Genomic DNA, 16,450 nt, shown 5'->3' with positions numbered 1-16,450 from the left:
AAAATTGTAAATAATGAAAATAATTTATTTAAATATAAAGGTCACGTTTTATATTAGGTGTCTTCCACTACTATGTACTTGGATCAGAAAAATAAATCTCATGTACAATGTACTTATTGTGCTCATGTTGAATTGCAAAACACTTTTGCTGCTATTGAGGTGGGATATGGGCAAAGTTAGGGACAGGTTTGGTATGGTTAGGCTTAAGGGTGGGTTACAGTGTGAAGTGAGGGTCAACAGTGTAAGTATAGATGTAATTACAGCTGTAACTACATGCAGGTTTTTTTTTTATATAAATACAATGTAAAAACATGCATGTACACAATAAGTGCATTGTATCAAATGATACATTTAAATGTTAGTACAGTACATAGTAGTTAAAGACCCTTAATAAAAAGTGGGACCAAATTAAATTTCTCTTTTTACAGCAACACAATGTACATAAAACAAGAAAATCAAGTATTTTTAATTAGTAGTTAAACAGAGTGGTGGAAGAAGACCGATTAATAAAACAATATTTGGCCATTTTAAGAATGTAAGAATTAGGCCTACACAGTTTTTGGTTTTAAATCTTTTGGTGAATTTTGATTTGAATCAATATTGCGTAAATTACATTTTGGTGTCATTTCAACCCATTATCATGCAGCTCATTTGCTAAAATTAAATTGTAGCATGTGCACCTATGCATTCATATCAACCATTGGTCAAATTGCTCTCTAGATATTATATGAGCAACAAAAAAAGAGAAAAGACACATCGGGCCTCATTCATGAAATTTCCTTTCATATATCACTAAATCTGCACGTAAAAATGGACTCTAAAAAAATCTCTCCTTCAAATTCACAAATGCTTCAGAAACCTCAGATTTGGAAGTTAAACGTGTGCATACAGGGCCTAAAACTAACGTTTTGCCACACCTGCCAATGGCCGGTGACTTAAGAAGAAAATGCCCAGTCAACTGCACGTAGCGTCGTTCACATTAGTTCACGTTCATGTTCTCACAATCATGCATCGTTAGAATTCATACAAATATTACTGGCCAACTGTTACACCGTTTCATATACTCGCCAACGGCGATTTTTCCTTGCATTTGGCACTTGGCGAGAGTTATTTTTTGGCCCTTTGTAAATGTCAATGAATTCCAATCATTCATAAATAGGGCACATAATATGCACGTTCATTCATAATTAGAATAAACCCCACCCATGAATTATGTGTACAGGAATGCTGTGGGATCTTCTGGACTCCCTTATCAGGTTTGGCAGACTTATTGGTCATGTGCCTAAATAAAACTTTATTAATTAAATTGCTAATCTTGCTGACAAATTCTACACACGCACTCAGAGTAGTAGCAATCTATAATAAAAAATTAAAATAGACTAGGTGGATGTTTTCAATCATTTTTGTTTATCAGTGAAATTAATTTTCACACTTAACTAAATGATTTTGTTATTATTATTATTATTATTATTATTATTATTATTATTATTACTACATGTTATCATAGTAAATTGTGTCATCAAAATGCAGTGTCACCAGTTTACCTAAAAGAACACAAAACGTTCTGATGTTTTACACACCATTAACTCGTGTTTGGAAGCAGGTGTATTTTTTTTCCGGACCAACTAACAATTTGCAAATACAAACACTCCTGAAAATGTATGAATGGTTTACAAAAAAAAAAAAAAAATCATTTTGCTTGTGTTTCATAAATGAGGTCTATAGAGTGTTTTCCCACAGGTCGAAGCAGACACCTACCAATAGCTTTGGACACTTCATCCAGCTTCTCTTGAGTACGGCTGATGAGAACTATAGCAAAACCTTGTCGAGCAAGCTGCACAGAATCAGAAACATTTCACATTATAACTATACAATATTATATCAATTGAAATCACACATGATCAGATCATAATTTACGCTAGCATTCACAATCAATACATATTTCTATCTGCATTACTATACAAAGGATCTGACTCTTAAGGTCCCAATATACTTAGAGTGAAATTAAAGAAAAAAAAGTCAAGGTCAGAATTAAGTAAAAACAAACACACTGACGAGTTGCTTTATAGTAGAAATTGAAGTCGTAATTCTCCTTGTAAAGACCATCAAACAGTAGAAATGAGAAGCAGTAGGGTAGTAAATGCTTGCCGGGTTGTCGACTGTACGAGGCAAACCTTTGAGAGCGGAGTTCTCCCTGAACTCTGACTGAGACCTCTAGTTTGATGACTCATTGTGATTTCCGTGAGGGGGGCAAATAAAACATGAGGAATCTTACCTCCTCCGCATAGGCTTTTCCGATTCCATCTGTGGCCCCAGTCACAACTATAGGGAAAAAGTCAGAGGAAGATAGAATGTAAATGATCACACTAAACACACATCATCTCGACTTATATCTAAAGACACTTTGACAGCAAGTGTAACTATACATATTGATAAACAGTGCTTAAAGCACAAGCTATTACTTTTGTGAGAAAATAAAGATGTCATAAATTTAATTTTTTATTATTTTGGAATTAAAAATAAAAGTATCCAGGGACTCTCATGCATATTAAACATGGATGTCTGCTGTATGAGCTGATGAGACCATGGAAACGACAGCAAAACAGACAACATGTTCCTGTACCGTTCTCTATTACACTCAATGAGGTTTTTGCAATGATGCTACAGACAAATCATTATGGGTTCCCCAAATGTTTCAGTAGAAACTTTGGGTATAACGAAAGTTTAATAATCTAAACTCTTAAACCTAAAGTTTTTTATATATATATATATATATATATATATATATATATATATATATATATATATATATATATATATATATTATATTATATTATATTATATTATATTATATTATATTATATTATATTATATTATATTATATTATATTATATTATATATTATATATTATATTATATATTATATTATATATTATATATTATATATTATATTATATTATATTATATATATATATATATATATATACACATATATACACATATATACATATATATATATTGTTTTTCAACTAGAAAAAAAAAAAGGATATTTTAACTCCTAAGGTGGCCGTATTATTTCAAATCTGCCGGCAGTCGCGAGTAATCTCCCCCTCGCATTCGTCACGGTGCCACTGAGTGTAAAAACGTGAAAGGCAAAGCTTGAATTTCCAGGTATGTCCCTCTTTGGCTAATGTACTTTCAAGATGGAGGCGCAACATGGCTGCCGCCATTTGAGCGACTCGCTCGTATGTATTCTAAATGGCAGATTCTACGCTTACGAGAATACTTGATTAGTTGGTAGAAGTAATTACACATTAATGAGCACATATTATTTTTGAAAGAACAAAGTGTTTTTTGCTAAGAATCAACTAAAAAATTACACAGTGTAGCTTTAAGCAACCCAAAATGGTTCTTTTGTGGCATCACTGTGAAACCCCGCCACAAAACCTTTATTTTTAAGAGTGTAAATAACTTTTTTTCCAGTCTAAAGAACCTTTCGGGAACTTAATTGTGAAAGGTTCTTCATGGAAACATTCACACTGGTGAAAAATAAAAGATAGTAGTAAAGGTAGTATTGGCATCAATGGTTCCATGAAGAACCTTGAACAGGTTCAAGAACCTAAAGAACCCGAAAGGTTCTTTAGACAGGAAAATGGTTCTTTAGAATATTAAAATGTTCTTCGACATAAGAAAAACAAATGGTTCTTTTAAGAACGGTTTACTGGAAGGTTATTTGGGGGAACCAAAAATGGTTCTACTATGGCATCACTGTGAAAACCCCCTTTTGGAAACTTTATTTTCAAGAGTCTAAATGCCAATAAAGAACCTTTATTTTTAAGATATAGTTCCCCTGGCTTCACCTAGACAACAGGCCCCGTCACCCCACATATGCGGTTCACCTCTGTAAAAATAGCTTGAGGGCAAGCAAAGAGGGAAACATCCTCACATAGCAGAAAAGCATGAATTCATGCATGGTTCCCTCTTCACTGGGCATCAAGGACATGGGACAAACATCCCCAACCCTTTAGCCTGGCATCTTTGGTGTCAGAGATGCCAGTCCTGATTAAAGATTTACATGGGCAGCCCGCATACACCGGCTGGAGTAACACAAGAGATTGTGGAAAGGGAGGGGTGGATGACGAACAATAAGACAGCGCAAGGGAGGAGCGAATGAGGACTGAGGGGCAGTTAAAAATAGAAAGGGAAGAGTGAAAGGCAAGCAGCTAACGGAGAGTACAGTTGGGAGGGGGCGGCACACAGTTAGAGGCAAGGGAACCATTTTCCCAGTTATTTTTAAGCACATTTACAATACATTACTCCACATGAGCGGAGGGAAAAAAACACTGGTTGGGATGAAATGCTCCGAGGGTGTACTGCTAGGTGAGGACATGCAGAGAGAGTGAAATTTTGTATGAATGCTGCTGCATATAACACACCCTGAGCAATGTTCTACAACACATTCTGGAAATGAGAATGAATGGGAGTCTTATTCAGAAAAACTCTGCTCTCACGTGTTTAGCGCTGCTGTACCACATCACATCTGTACTTCAGTTTAACTAGACATCCAATGTAAAGAAGACGCATCAGTTCACGTCAAGTCTGCAGACAAGTTGTAAAAATATCTTGATTTGAGTATAATTACTTGATTTGAGTACAAACTACATTCGTTGTTTGATTATCTTGCATTTCAAGGCTTTGACATTTAGAATTTCATAAAATAACCTTGCCCTTCAACTAAATGGAGGCAATGCCTTGAAGAAAAATAAAGTTGATGCATTACAGTTTGTAAACATTAACACAAATAGCTTAATATAAGATATGGAACGTACCAGTCAAGGTCTTTCACAGTTAAAGGGATAGTTCACCCATTTTTCAATTTAAAATATATACAATTTCATTTAAAAATCACAATATATTGATAAAAAACATTAAAATACCACAATATGAAATGGATCATGACTATAGTATACAATTGCATGGCCAAAACGATTCTCAATCTATTTAATTATTTTTACTGAGAATGACAAACAAATGGTACATGATAAATAAACAAAACACATACTAAATATTTTATTACTTGATCTTAATTACACAATTTTTAGATTAACAATACAGTAAAAACAGTAATACTGTAAAATAGTACTGTAAAATAGTATAACTGTTTTCTATTTTGATGGTAAAGATGGATTTTCAGCATACATTACTCCAAGTAATATTTCTTATTATTATCAATGTTGAAATGTGGAACATTGTGGAAACCGTGATGTGTTTTTTTTTTTTTCATGGTTCTTTGAAGAATAGAAAATTCAAAGGCACAGCATTTATGTGAAACAGAAATCTTTTGCAACATTATAAATGTGTTTACTGTCACTTTTGATCAATTTAATGCATCCTTGCTGAAAAAAAGGAGGTGTATTTAATAGTTAGACTTTGTTTACTGAGAAATGTTCACTTCATTTACATTTTGTTGAAAAAAAGTTCCTCCAATAAAAGGGTAGCAGCGCTATCCGGTTTACTTTCTAAAAATCTGGCACAATATTAAATACTACAAGCCTGCATCTGAGTGAAAACATTCACAGATTGATGGTGAATTTGAGCATCATCTGTTGGAAAATGTCAAAAAAAAATCCTCAGAAAGTGATGCCAAACCTGATGATGAGGAATTTGGGTCAGTGTAATTCAAGTTATTTTAAAAGTAGCCTATCTAAACAATGACGTTAAACAGCCCAGTGAATTAAATTATCACACAAACTGTACATTAGTCAGACACGGCCCCTTCCCGTCTGCCATTTGAAAAACAACAGAGAAAACTGCTGAATAAAAAACTACAAAGTTTAATAACCTGGAGAAGCATTTCAATTTTGCGAACATGCAAAGGGGCGACAGGGAAACACCCCTTGTAAATGTCACATCCGTAACTGGCAGGTTATCACAAGCATGAAGAAGTAAAAAAAAAAAAAAAAAATTGTTTGTCGTCGACCTTCTCGAGCTACATATCAAAAGATAAAATGCTGGAGTCTGGTCAACTGAGAAATGATGTTATAAGAGTGAAGACGACGCCCCCTCACAGCGCACACTGATGCTGCTGCCGCTAAATATTCTGAAGGCTAAAAAAAGAACAGGAGATTAAAAATACCAGGCAGGCACTGCAGCCTCGTCTGGAACAGCTGCAGCACTTGAATACAAACGAGCCTCAGCTTCCCCCGGCATCACATGCACCGCACTCGCCGACCAGGCCGTACACATGCCGTCAGAGACCCGTGCATTTACTGCAGCTGCATGTCACACAATGGAGAGCTGTTTAGTGAATTAACCGACAAGGATGAAGCTGGGAAAAAAAGGGTACAAGAACCCTGACTGCTAGCTGCCGTCCGTCAATAATGGATTTGTTTTTGCTTCATCCCACATATATACTGCCGCAATCATCGCGGGTTTAGATTAAACGTTTTATCACCAGATGAATGTGTTCATACAGTATATAGCTCAAGCTACAGTTTACTTACAAGTCAATTTTTTGTAACAACTGGGCATTGTTCTTCAACAAGCCTGCAAGTTTCTCTCTCTCGAGCAAGGAAAACTTTGAGAAAAACAAAAGTGCCATCCCTCACTGCCCTTGGATGTTCCCATGTTTGCTGTGTTATGTAATAGCACACCCATCTCCGTCCGCAGACCGGGATCCTACTTCCTCATTGGATGCCGCAGTAGAGGATTCAAAGTGTCTCCTGGGCCCCCACTCCCAGTAACATGCTTCTTTAAATAGCATGGGGTGCCACGTGCCTCTCTCGACGGCTTTATTTGCTTCACATCAGCAGCGCTGTTCAAAAGGACGGTTTTAAAATCGGCTGCTCTAAAAATAGACCGAGATGCATTTATTTTTCCCTGAGGCAAGATATTTTCAGAAAGGGGGAGAACTATGTGGATGTCTTCTGCGATCCAGTGTGCAGTACAGTAGCATAACAGCAATTCATAAATGTCTATTAATGAAGCAGCATTCAGAACAATGTGTTAAAGAGGGGAAGAGCCTTCAATTAGGGGAGGGCACATTTCTTGCTGAAATATCACACAAATATTCATAATTATGTCACGTCGTTGTGGTGAAATAAATATGTGCAGTCGCACGTTCAAGTGTTTTTTATTCAAAATCTCAGTTAATGACATTTTGACATTTAGAATTCCCTGGAATAAAGAAATCACAGACATTTATAGCGGACATGGATGAGCTGAGTAAAGACACACTTCCTCAGTTCATGTTCAGGCATTAAAGAATATTCCAGTCTATATTAAGTATAATTTTCATATGACTGGTTAATAAAAACATATATTGGTCTGTGTTTATCAATTAATAATAGAGTAGTGTAAAACACCAGAGGAGTTGAGAGAGAAAAAAGGAGGCAGGAAGCACTGTGCACATTGTTCCATGAGAAAGAGGAGGGAGTGACAATAAAAGAGAGCTAAACGGAGGGAGATAATATGCAAAACAAGGAGACGAGGCACGTGTTACTGAGGGTGCTCTTCGCGAGAGATGTAAATACACACGAAAACTCAAATGTCCAACTGCAGCTCTCATTCAGTCATTTAAATGCATTCATTCACAAAAGTATACTAGTACCCACAGACATGCATATAATAATTGCTGAAAAAAAAAATTATTAAAAGTACAAATAACTGGTATGAAGAAAATGTATTTTCTATGCATATTTGTATATTTTCTGTTTGAAAAAAGATTGTCTAAATGCCTTCAAGGGATTCTTTTGACGAAATTAATCCATGCAACTAATTAATAACTAATAGGGACTGGAGCTTTCAAGCCTCAAAGAGGATATTACAAGATTCCTGCACTATATTTCAAGTCTTCTGAATTCATACTACAGCTTTATATTAGGAACAAGCCAAAAACAGTTGTTATTCACTGATAATCTTCATCTTCAGTGAAATATTAACTGCTGCAACTGGATCACTAAATCAGTGTATTGAATGGATCAAGGTGTTCTTTGAAAAAAATCTGACTTGAAAAACAATGACACAAATGACAAAGCTATATCGTATGGCTTCAAAAGTGAGGTGTGAAGAACAGGGCAAATTTAAGCTGTTATACGCTTAAAATGTTCACATCTTCCCTAGCTCTCCTTGGTGAAAGAGAAGTACCAATGCAGGATTCATGAACGAATAAATTTGGTATTAGATCTTTTCAATTAACTATTTGGTTCACAAAACCAGTCATTGGATGATACATTTACAAACAGGAGTCGGGACTCGGGACCTAATAATTCTTATGTTCAAGTCAATGATCACAGGTCCCTGATGTTAAAGGGTTAGTTCACCCAAAAATGAAAATTCTGTCAGTAATTACTCACCCTCATGTTGTTCCAACCGCGTAAGACCTTCGTTCATCTTCGGAAGATATATATTAAGATATTTTTGATTAAATCTGAGAGTTGTCTCACTCCTCCATAGGCTGCTAGGTGACCGAAACTTGCTGGCCCAGAAAAGTTATTAAAGAGATCGTTAATATAGTCCAAGTGACTACAGTGGCTTAATCTTAAGTTTATCAAGCGACGAGAATACTTTTTGTGCGCAAAAACAAACAAAAATAACGACTTTATTCCACTATTCATTTCCTTCTCTCTGGGCCTCTAGTTGGTTCACGTAGTGTTTTTGCGTAGCGCGTCTGTGTTACACGTCACCACGTAGGCTCACAATTGGCCGAAGTGGGTCATGTGTGTGATGCGTGATGACGTGCAACACAGACGCGCAGCGCAAAAACACTACGAGGCCCAGAGAGAAGGAAATGAATAGTGGAATAAAGTCGTTATTTTTGTTTGTTTTTGCGCACAAAAAGTATTATCGTCGCTTGATATACTTAGGATTAAGCCACTGGAGTCACTTGGACTATATTAACGATCTCTTTAATAACTTTTCTGGGCCAGCAAGTTTCGGTCCCTCTGAAAGCCTATGGAGGAGTGAGACAACTCTCAGATTTCATCAAAAATATCTTAATTTGCGTTCTGAAGATGAACGAAGGTCTTACGCGGTTGGAACAACATTAGGGTAATTACTGACAGAATTTTCATTTTTGGGTGAACTAACCCTTTAAAGTGCCCCATTATGCTATTTTAAAGTCTCCAAATTTTGTCTTGGAGGTTTCATACAACAGGTTTTTTCAATGATTCTCAGATGACTCCATGGATGAATCAATCTCTCTAAATCCCTCCTTTCCGAGAGCTACTGTGCTCTGATTGGCCAGACAGCTCAGTCTGCTGTGATTGGTCTACCACGTACAGCGCGTGTGTCGGGAACAAAAACGGCCATTGCCATAACTGAACTTGAGCTCCATTCGGAGGCTTCCTACAGCTCAGCGATTGTACACCATACACTAAAGACAGTAACAAATGATGACGTCGATTTTACCATAGGAAGAACTAGTTAATCAACCCTCAGTGATACATTACTCAGTTTGAGGTACATTATGAGATGTTGCAACTGTATTGCGGTGAACATGTGGGAACTGTATCAATAACGGTGCATACGTTAGCCAAGCTCTAATGTGACTGATGTAACATAAACGTTGGTAAAACAAATCTTGCTCCATCCTTTAACTTTACTCAAAGTATAGTAAGAACGACAGACAATCTGCATTACAGTTTTAAGTAATAAGGGGCTTTCGCACCGGAGGATAGAGTCCTGCACGGGTTGGCTGCACCCGACGGGTGACCCGCAATTTTTTCTCAAACGGGTGAAAAATATCAAACTGTGTCGGATACGGGTGCGGGTCGGGTCGGGTCGGACACGGGGGAAACACGGGTCTAAACACGGGTTTAAAACAATCACATGCAAACGTAAAAATGCATGCATATTTTTAGGAACACATCTACAAAAATATGCCTGTATTTCAAGTTGATAAAATAATTTTAAATCCACATCAGTTTATTTGTGCCCACACGCCACGCCCTCCCAGGAATCTATAACGTTACCTAGGCTACTTTCAGTTTCAAATTCATCATAACCGCGCGTGCGCGCGATCTGCTTGCAGTTGTCCAGATGGATGCTGAGGAGTTGAAGAAAATAATAGCTAGTGGAGATTGTAAAGTTGTCGACAATACGTCATCAGAAATCTGGAGTTATCTGAAGAAAATATTGTGAATGGCTTATTTGCTGCATGCATTTTCGTGTTGGATAGCCACAAATGTGGAACTTCGTCGCTGAGGAAGCACGCAGATAACTGTGGTAAACCAAGCAGTTCTATCGAACAGTATTTTTTCAAATTTAACACTGTTAAGTAGGCCTATGTGTGGTGTGCAGGGCGTGTTTGAACCCAAAATTGTCTGATGTAGGCTAGACGAAATTGCGTGGCAGATAGTGTTGTAGCCGCGTCTGTTCAATTGGTAAAATGTTCCAAGGTTACTCAGTTTTGTGGTAACGTTACCCATGTTCTTCATGTACCGGCCTTTTGACAGCTTCGGCTGAAGTTGTCCTTGTATTAATTGTTATAACTTCTGTATGAACTGGAAATAAACATTTTTGTAATTGTGTCTATAATGTGATTGGCTAAATTGATTTTATTTCGGGTGCAGGTCGGGTGTCGGTTCTATTTTAAGCGGGTCGGGTCGGGTGCGGATTTGAATTAGTGCCTCTGTCGGACAACGGGTCGGATGCGGTTTTAAGCACTGCGGGTACGGGCGGGTGCAGATTTACAAAATCGGACCCGTGCAGGACTCTGCCGTAGGAACCTTTTCATAGTTCCAATAACTATTGGTGAAAGTACCCGGATGTCGGCGCGTTCACACCGCTGGAACTAGGAACGAATTAGTTCTAGGAACTCTTTGAGGAACTAATTTAGCTCCTACTTCAGAGTAGGGTCTAAACCAGCACTATAGGAACTATCAGTGACAATAGTGTACGCAGATTGGCCGAATGCACACAAAACACCAGCACCCGCTATTTTTAAAAAAGCTATGTAAAGACACAGATTATAGCCTCCTTTATGTTTACTCCAGAAACTAACTATACGAACATGAAAAACAGAGATAGATGGGCTTCTTAACCTTAACGCTGAGGAGAAACATGAATATGTATTTCTGCTCAGCTAGTGACACTGGACATCAACCGGTTTCATATACTGTCTACTTGTCTTTCTATGTATAACAGTTCTATCTAATAACGTATTAAGACAGGACTGTCAGACAGATCGTAATCTAATGAACAAGGAGAATGCGAGCACTGTTTGTTTGTTCAGGCTCTGGCGTTCTCAGCACGGTCAAAATAAAAGTCACAGCAACGAGCACGGCTTACGTCACTTCAGAGTTCCTACTGGCGGTGTGAATGCAACAGGAAAAATATAGCTGCGAGCAGCGATTACGGGCCCAAGCCGGTGGCACCGCCACCCTGGTGCCTTTAGTTACATAAAGGCACCGGGGTGGCGGTGCCACCGGCTTTGGCCCTTCATCGCTGCTCGCAGCTATATTTATATATATATTTTATATATATATATATTAGGGCTGTCAATCGATTAAAAAATTTAATCGCGATTAATCGCATGATTGTCATGAGTTAACTCGCGATTAATCACAAGTTTTTTATTTGTTCTAAATGTACCTTAAATTAATACTTTTCAAGTTTGTTATACTCTAATCAACATGGGCATGGATAAATATGGATGCTTTATGCAAATGTATGTTTATTATTGAAACCATAGTCAACATAGAGCATGAAGACGAGACATATTTCAAAGGTCATAGATGTTTTTCAAAGAACTTGTTCATGTCTATTAGACACATATAGAAAGAACAAAGAAATACCAGGTTCCCATTACTTCTCTTTCTTTGCACTGAGCAATTCACTAACACAAACATGTTGAGATTTTTGCATGACAGGGCAGCTCTTCTGAAAATGCTAAATGTACATTTATTATTTATTATTACATTAGTGTGTCTCTCTCTATGCCCATTTTGATGAAGCTAAATTCTCAATAAAACTGTTTTCATTGGTATATTTTACTGTTTCTGTTGTCAAACAACGGAATGAATATGAAATAGTGACTGAAACGCGACCCATTAAGACATAACCAGCTCTCAGCGCGCGCGCGAGCGAGAGCGAGAGCGAGAGCGAGAGCGAGAGCGAGAGCGAGAGCGAGAGCGAGAGCGAGAGCGAGAGCGAGAGCGAGAGCGAGAGCGAGAGCGAGAGCGAGAGCGAGAGAGAGAGAGAGAGAGAGAGAGAGAGAGAGAGAGAGAGAGAGGGGTGCGCGCGTGCTGGGAGAGCAGTATACGACCGGCGGTACCGGTAGATTCTCACAAACTAAATATGGTTTGGGCGCTTTTTTGAAGGGAAAAAAATCGCTAAAGGGGTCTGCAGTGTCGCTAAGTTGGCAACACTGTGTATCTCCATTTCTCCAACTAGGGGTTGGGCCACGGGTCAAACAGAAAATACGCGCTGCGTTAATCGCGCGTTAAAAAAATTAGTGCCGTTAATATGATTTTGCGTTAACGCGTTATTAACGCGCTAACTTTGACAGCCCTAATATATATATATATATATATATAAAAGACAGAAACCTTATTACCTTATTCTGATTTTATGATACACTCAAAATATCCCACAACAAATCTTTTAAATTTAATGTAAAAATTAAAACGAAAGTAAGCACTGTTGGGCTCACGTAACCCTCTCATTAGAATCAAAATGTTTCAGCATTTGCGATGTATTTGGATGCTTAACTATTCTTTATTATAGGCTTTGTTCTTCACTCGTGTTCCAATATCGACAGAAAAAATCATCCTCTTCACACGCGCAAAAATGTGCTTGAAACATCACAGTGGAGCGGTGCTTACTGTGAATGTACGAATTGTACTACTGACTATTTAGAGCAGTGTAATTTTTATATGTTAGGTTAACTATTTTATTATTATATTTTATTAAGGCTATAATGAACAGGCTGCGATGTCAAGATTGCAATGCTGGAATGTGTGTTTGTGTGTGTGTGTGTGTGTGTGTGTGTGTGTGTGTGTGTGTGTGTGTGTGTGTGTGTGTGTGTGTGTGTGTGTGTGTGTGTGTGTGTGTGTATGTGTGTTCATGTTTTTCTATCCCGGTGGGGACTTCAACCTGAATGCACACAGACTCATGGGGACTCGTGTCACAGTGGGGACCTAAATAGAGGTCCCAATGGGTAAACAAGCTTATAAATCATACAGAATGAGTTTTTTTTGGAAATGTAAAAATGCAGAAAGTTTTCAGTGATGGGTAGGTTTAGGGGTAGGGTTAGTGTAAGGAAATAAAATATACAGTTTGTACAGTATAAAAATCATTAAATCTATGGAGAGTCCCCACAAAGATAGTAAACCGTGTGTGTGTGGGTGGGTGGGTGTGTGTGGTGTGGGCGCGATTGAACAGTGGACACATAAAAACATACTCTGTCATTATACAGGACGACATTCAAACTGCAAAGTGTTAACTTATATTTGTGTACAGTTGCAATAAAACACAACATTGTGCTTTTGTAAAATAATTTCAAGCAATCAACCCCCGAAAGGCGCTAATTTTAAAATTAAACTAAAATGCTCATGGCTGCACGGGCATTCATAACGGTGCGCATCCACGGCGAGGAACGAGCAGAACAGAGTGAACGTTTTTCAGTTAATTCCTACTTCCATAGGAATTCATTTGAAACGCTCGCTCAACCACTATCAATGTCAGTGCGGAAGAGCATATTTTACTTTCGTTTTTAAGTTGGCGATTCAAAAGCCTCCAGCGGTGTCACACGTCAATTAACCGGTGGTAAAATATTCTCACCGTCACATACCTAGTATATTTTTATGTAGATACAATAGGCCTACCTGATTTTGAACACAAGAGGGCAGTATAGCCCTATGTATGACTTGACTTTTATGGGACTAAATAGTACAATTACTATTTTTAAACTTATAAATATTTATTAAATTGAAAAAAAAAAAGAATAAAATGGGTTTAGTTGTGATATTTTTATACTTTTATATAGAAATAAATGGTGTTTAATTACATTTTTAGAAGATGAGGCTTTAAGTGTTACTTTACTTTAGTCCCTCACTATAGCAAAACCGTTTGAGATGTTTAATATCCGTTCACAATTTAGCATCTTTAATGTATCTTTATCATTTTGAAAAAGTTTGGTGTGAATAAAATAAAACAGTTAGGAAGAGTAGCTCAAAAACTCAGAGTCTGAAATATCCAAAAAATCCACATTCAAACCAAAATATCTGACTTCCTTTTGCTCTGAGCTAATAACTGTAAATTAGAAAGTTGTCCGGCTCGGTGAGACCAATATATATACTGATTTTTGTAACTGTTGGTAAAACTAACCCACCCACTTTTGTCAAACGCATGTTGAAAGTGACACACTTCCTGCTGCCAGTTGGTGGCGCTATAACTTTGACTCACAATAGTTACATCCATCTGATCGGCCTCTTACCACGAACATACTGCTAAAGTTTCATCAAGATCAGTTAATGTATGCAGAAGTTATAACACTTCGTCTCCTCTCTTTTCTCGCCATAAATTTGTTTCCTCGCCACTGCCAAACCGTTCGAGATATCAAAAATCCGTCCGCAATTTAGCATTCTCAATGTCTTGACTTCATGCTGACTGAGTTTGGAGGTGATTGAATGAATTCTCTAGGAGGAGTACATCACATTCCACAGCAAGCGTTTTCCAAACAACCCATAATAGCCGACTTCCTGTTGGGCTGGCGTGAAACTTGACAGAGGGAAAGTTGTTCGGCCCGATGAAATCTATATGTGTACCGAGTTTCATATTAATTCATGCAAGCGTGTTTGATATATGGACCAAGTTTTCAGACCCTGTTCAAGAGGGCGCTGTTGAGCCCCCCTGCCACGCCCGTTTCTGAATCTTTTCACATGTCTACTGGCTAATAAGTGTTATGTGTCTGTCGAGTTTCATCCAATTTCAAGCATGCTAAGAGTCTCAAACGCATCCGAAAAGAATATTAAAATTTGATGCGTTGCCACGGCAACAGTATCTAAGATATCAATAATCCTTTCACAGGTCTACATCTGCCGTGTGTTTACATTATACACATAAAGTTTGAAGCAAATCGGGTAAAAGTAAGAGGGAGATTTCAAAGCATTTTGAAAGTGACACACTTCCTGCTGCCAGTTGGTGGCGCTATAACTTTGACTCACAATAGTCACATCCATGTGATCGGCCTCTTACAACGAATACACTGCTGAAGTTTCATCAAGATCAGTCAATGTATGCAGAAGTTATAACACACTTCCTGTGTCCCATTATTCGCCATAAATTCGTTTCCTCGCCACGGCCAAACCGTTCGAGATATCAAAAATCTGTTCGCAAGAATTGATCCTCAATGTCTTGACTTTATTCTCACCGAGTTTGGTGGCGATCGGATGAAATCCCTAGGAGGAGTATTTCACATTCCATTGTATGCGTTTTCCAAACAACGTATAATAACCAACTTCCTGTTGGGCTTTTGTAAAACTTAGAGCACGAAAGTTGTTCGGCCCGATGAGATCTATATGTGTAATGAGTTTCATATTATTACATGCAAGCGTGTTTGATTTATGGACCAAGTTTTCGGACCCCATTCCAGGGGGCGCCGTCGAGCCCCCCTGCCACGCACCGGTACCAGCTTCAGCCCGGCCCTGATGGCCGCAGGTTCTGACGTGTGTGCAAAATTTCAAGAGTTTTTGAGCATGTTAAGGGCCCCAAAAGTGGCAAAAAGGCAAAAAAAAAAATAATGAAGAAAAAAAAAAAATAATCCTTACGAAAACAATAGGGCCTTCGCCCTTTCAGGGCTTGGGCCCTAACAAGGAACCATATAGGAACCATTAGCTAGTTCTCGAGGACTGGTGGCTAGTTCCTAGAACTATCCGGTGCGAAAGCCCCTTAGTGGCCCACAGCTGATTAGCAGAAGTTTTTCAGTAAGACAGTGATAACGTGATTTAGCCAGTTAGCAGGAGACCTACACAATATAAAACACAAAACTAAGTATTTTGAACAGCGGTAGAAAATATATACATCAATAATTAGTCATACTTAGTGGCTGTGATTCTGTCCACATAAACGAGCTACAGCAAGATGGCCTGTCCACACAGAACGTAGGTGGGCATTATGCAAATGTAGTAAGTCGTGACGTGTGAACTTCGCGAAAATTGATTCGAACTCCAAACGACTCGTTTGAGCGGTTCAGTGTCGACTCTTTTGAGATAAAATAACTTTATGATGCACTTACAGCTTTGCAGACTGTTTACATTCACATACAGCTACATTACACACTGCTTGAAAGGTAATTTTCAAAAATCCATAATGGGGCACTTTAACAGCTCACCAGAGTAAGATTATCAGTGAAAAACAACTTAAAAATTTAATTTATTCTTCACACAAAGTGAGTTTATGCATTAAAATTTTAAATATAGTGCACAAGTGGCTTGGACTAACCTACTGGC

The 16,450-nt window shown here is 38.0% G+C and overlaps 1 protein-coding gene across 2 annotated transcripts in view; it reads right to left on the bottom strand.

The window, feature by feature from the left end:
- Window positions 1-16,450, bottom strand: part of hsd17b12b (hydroxysteroid (17-beta) dehydrogenase 12b) — a 63,040-nt gene that overhangs the window by 39,789 nt on the left and 6,801 nt on the right. For both annotated transcript variants that reach the window (XR_014029730.1, XM_081359850.1), the window contains exons 2-3: window positions 2,276-2,322; window positions 1,759-1,834 (exon numbers count right to left, since the gene is read on the bottom strand). Coding sequence is in view for 1 of the 2 variants with exons in the window: in XM_081359850.1 (XP_081215976.1) it covers window positions 1,759-1,834; window positions 2,276-2,322 (123 nt within the window). In the remaining variant the exon portion in view is untranslated. The remainder of the gene's footprint in view (window positions 1-1,758; window positions 1,835-2,275; window positions 2,323-16,450) is intronic.

Source organism: Scardinius erythrophthalmus (assembly GCF_964197995.2).
Source record: "Scardinius erythrophthalmus genome assembly, chromosome: 2".
Classification (NCBI taxonomy): domain Eukaryota; kingdom Metazoa; phylum Chordata; class Actinopteri; order Cypriniformes; family Leuciscidae; genus Scardinius; species Scardinius erythrophthalmus.
Note: the sequence above shows the minus strand (reverse complement) of the source record. Positions and strands in the feature narration are given on the sequence as shown.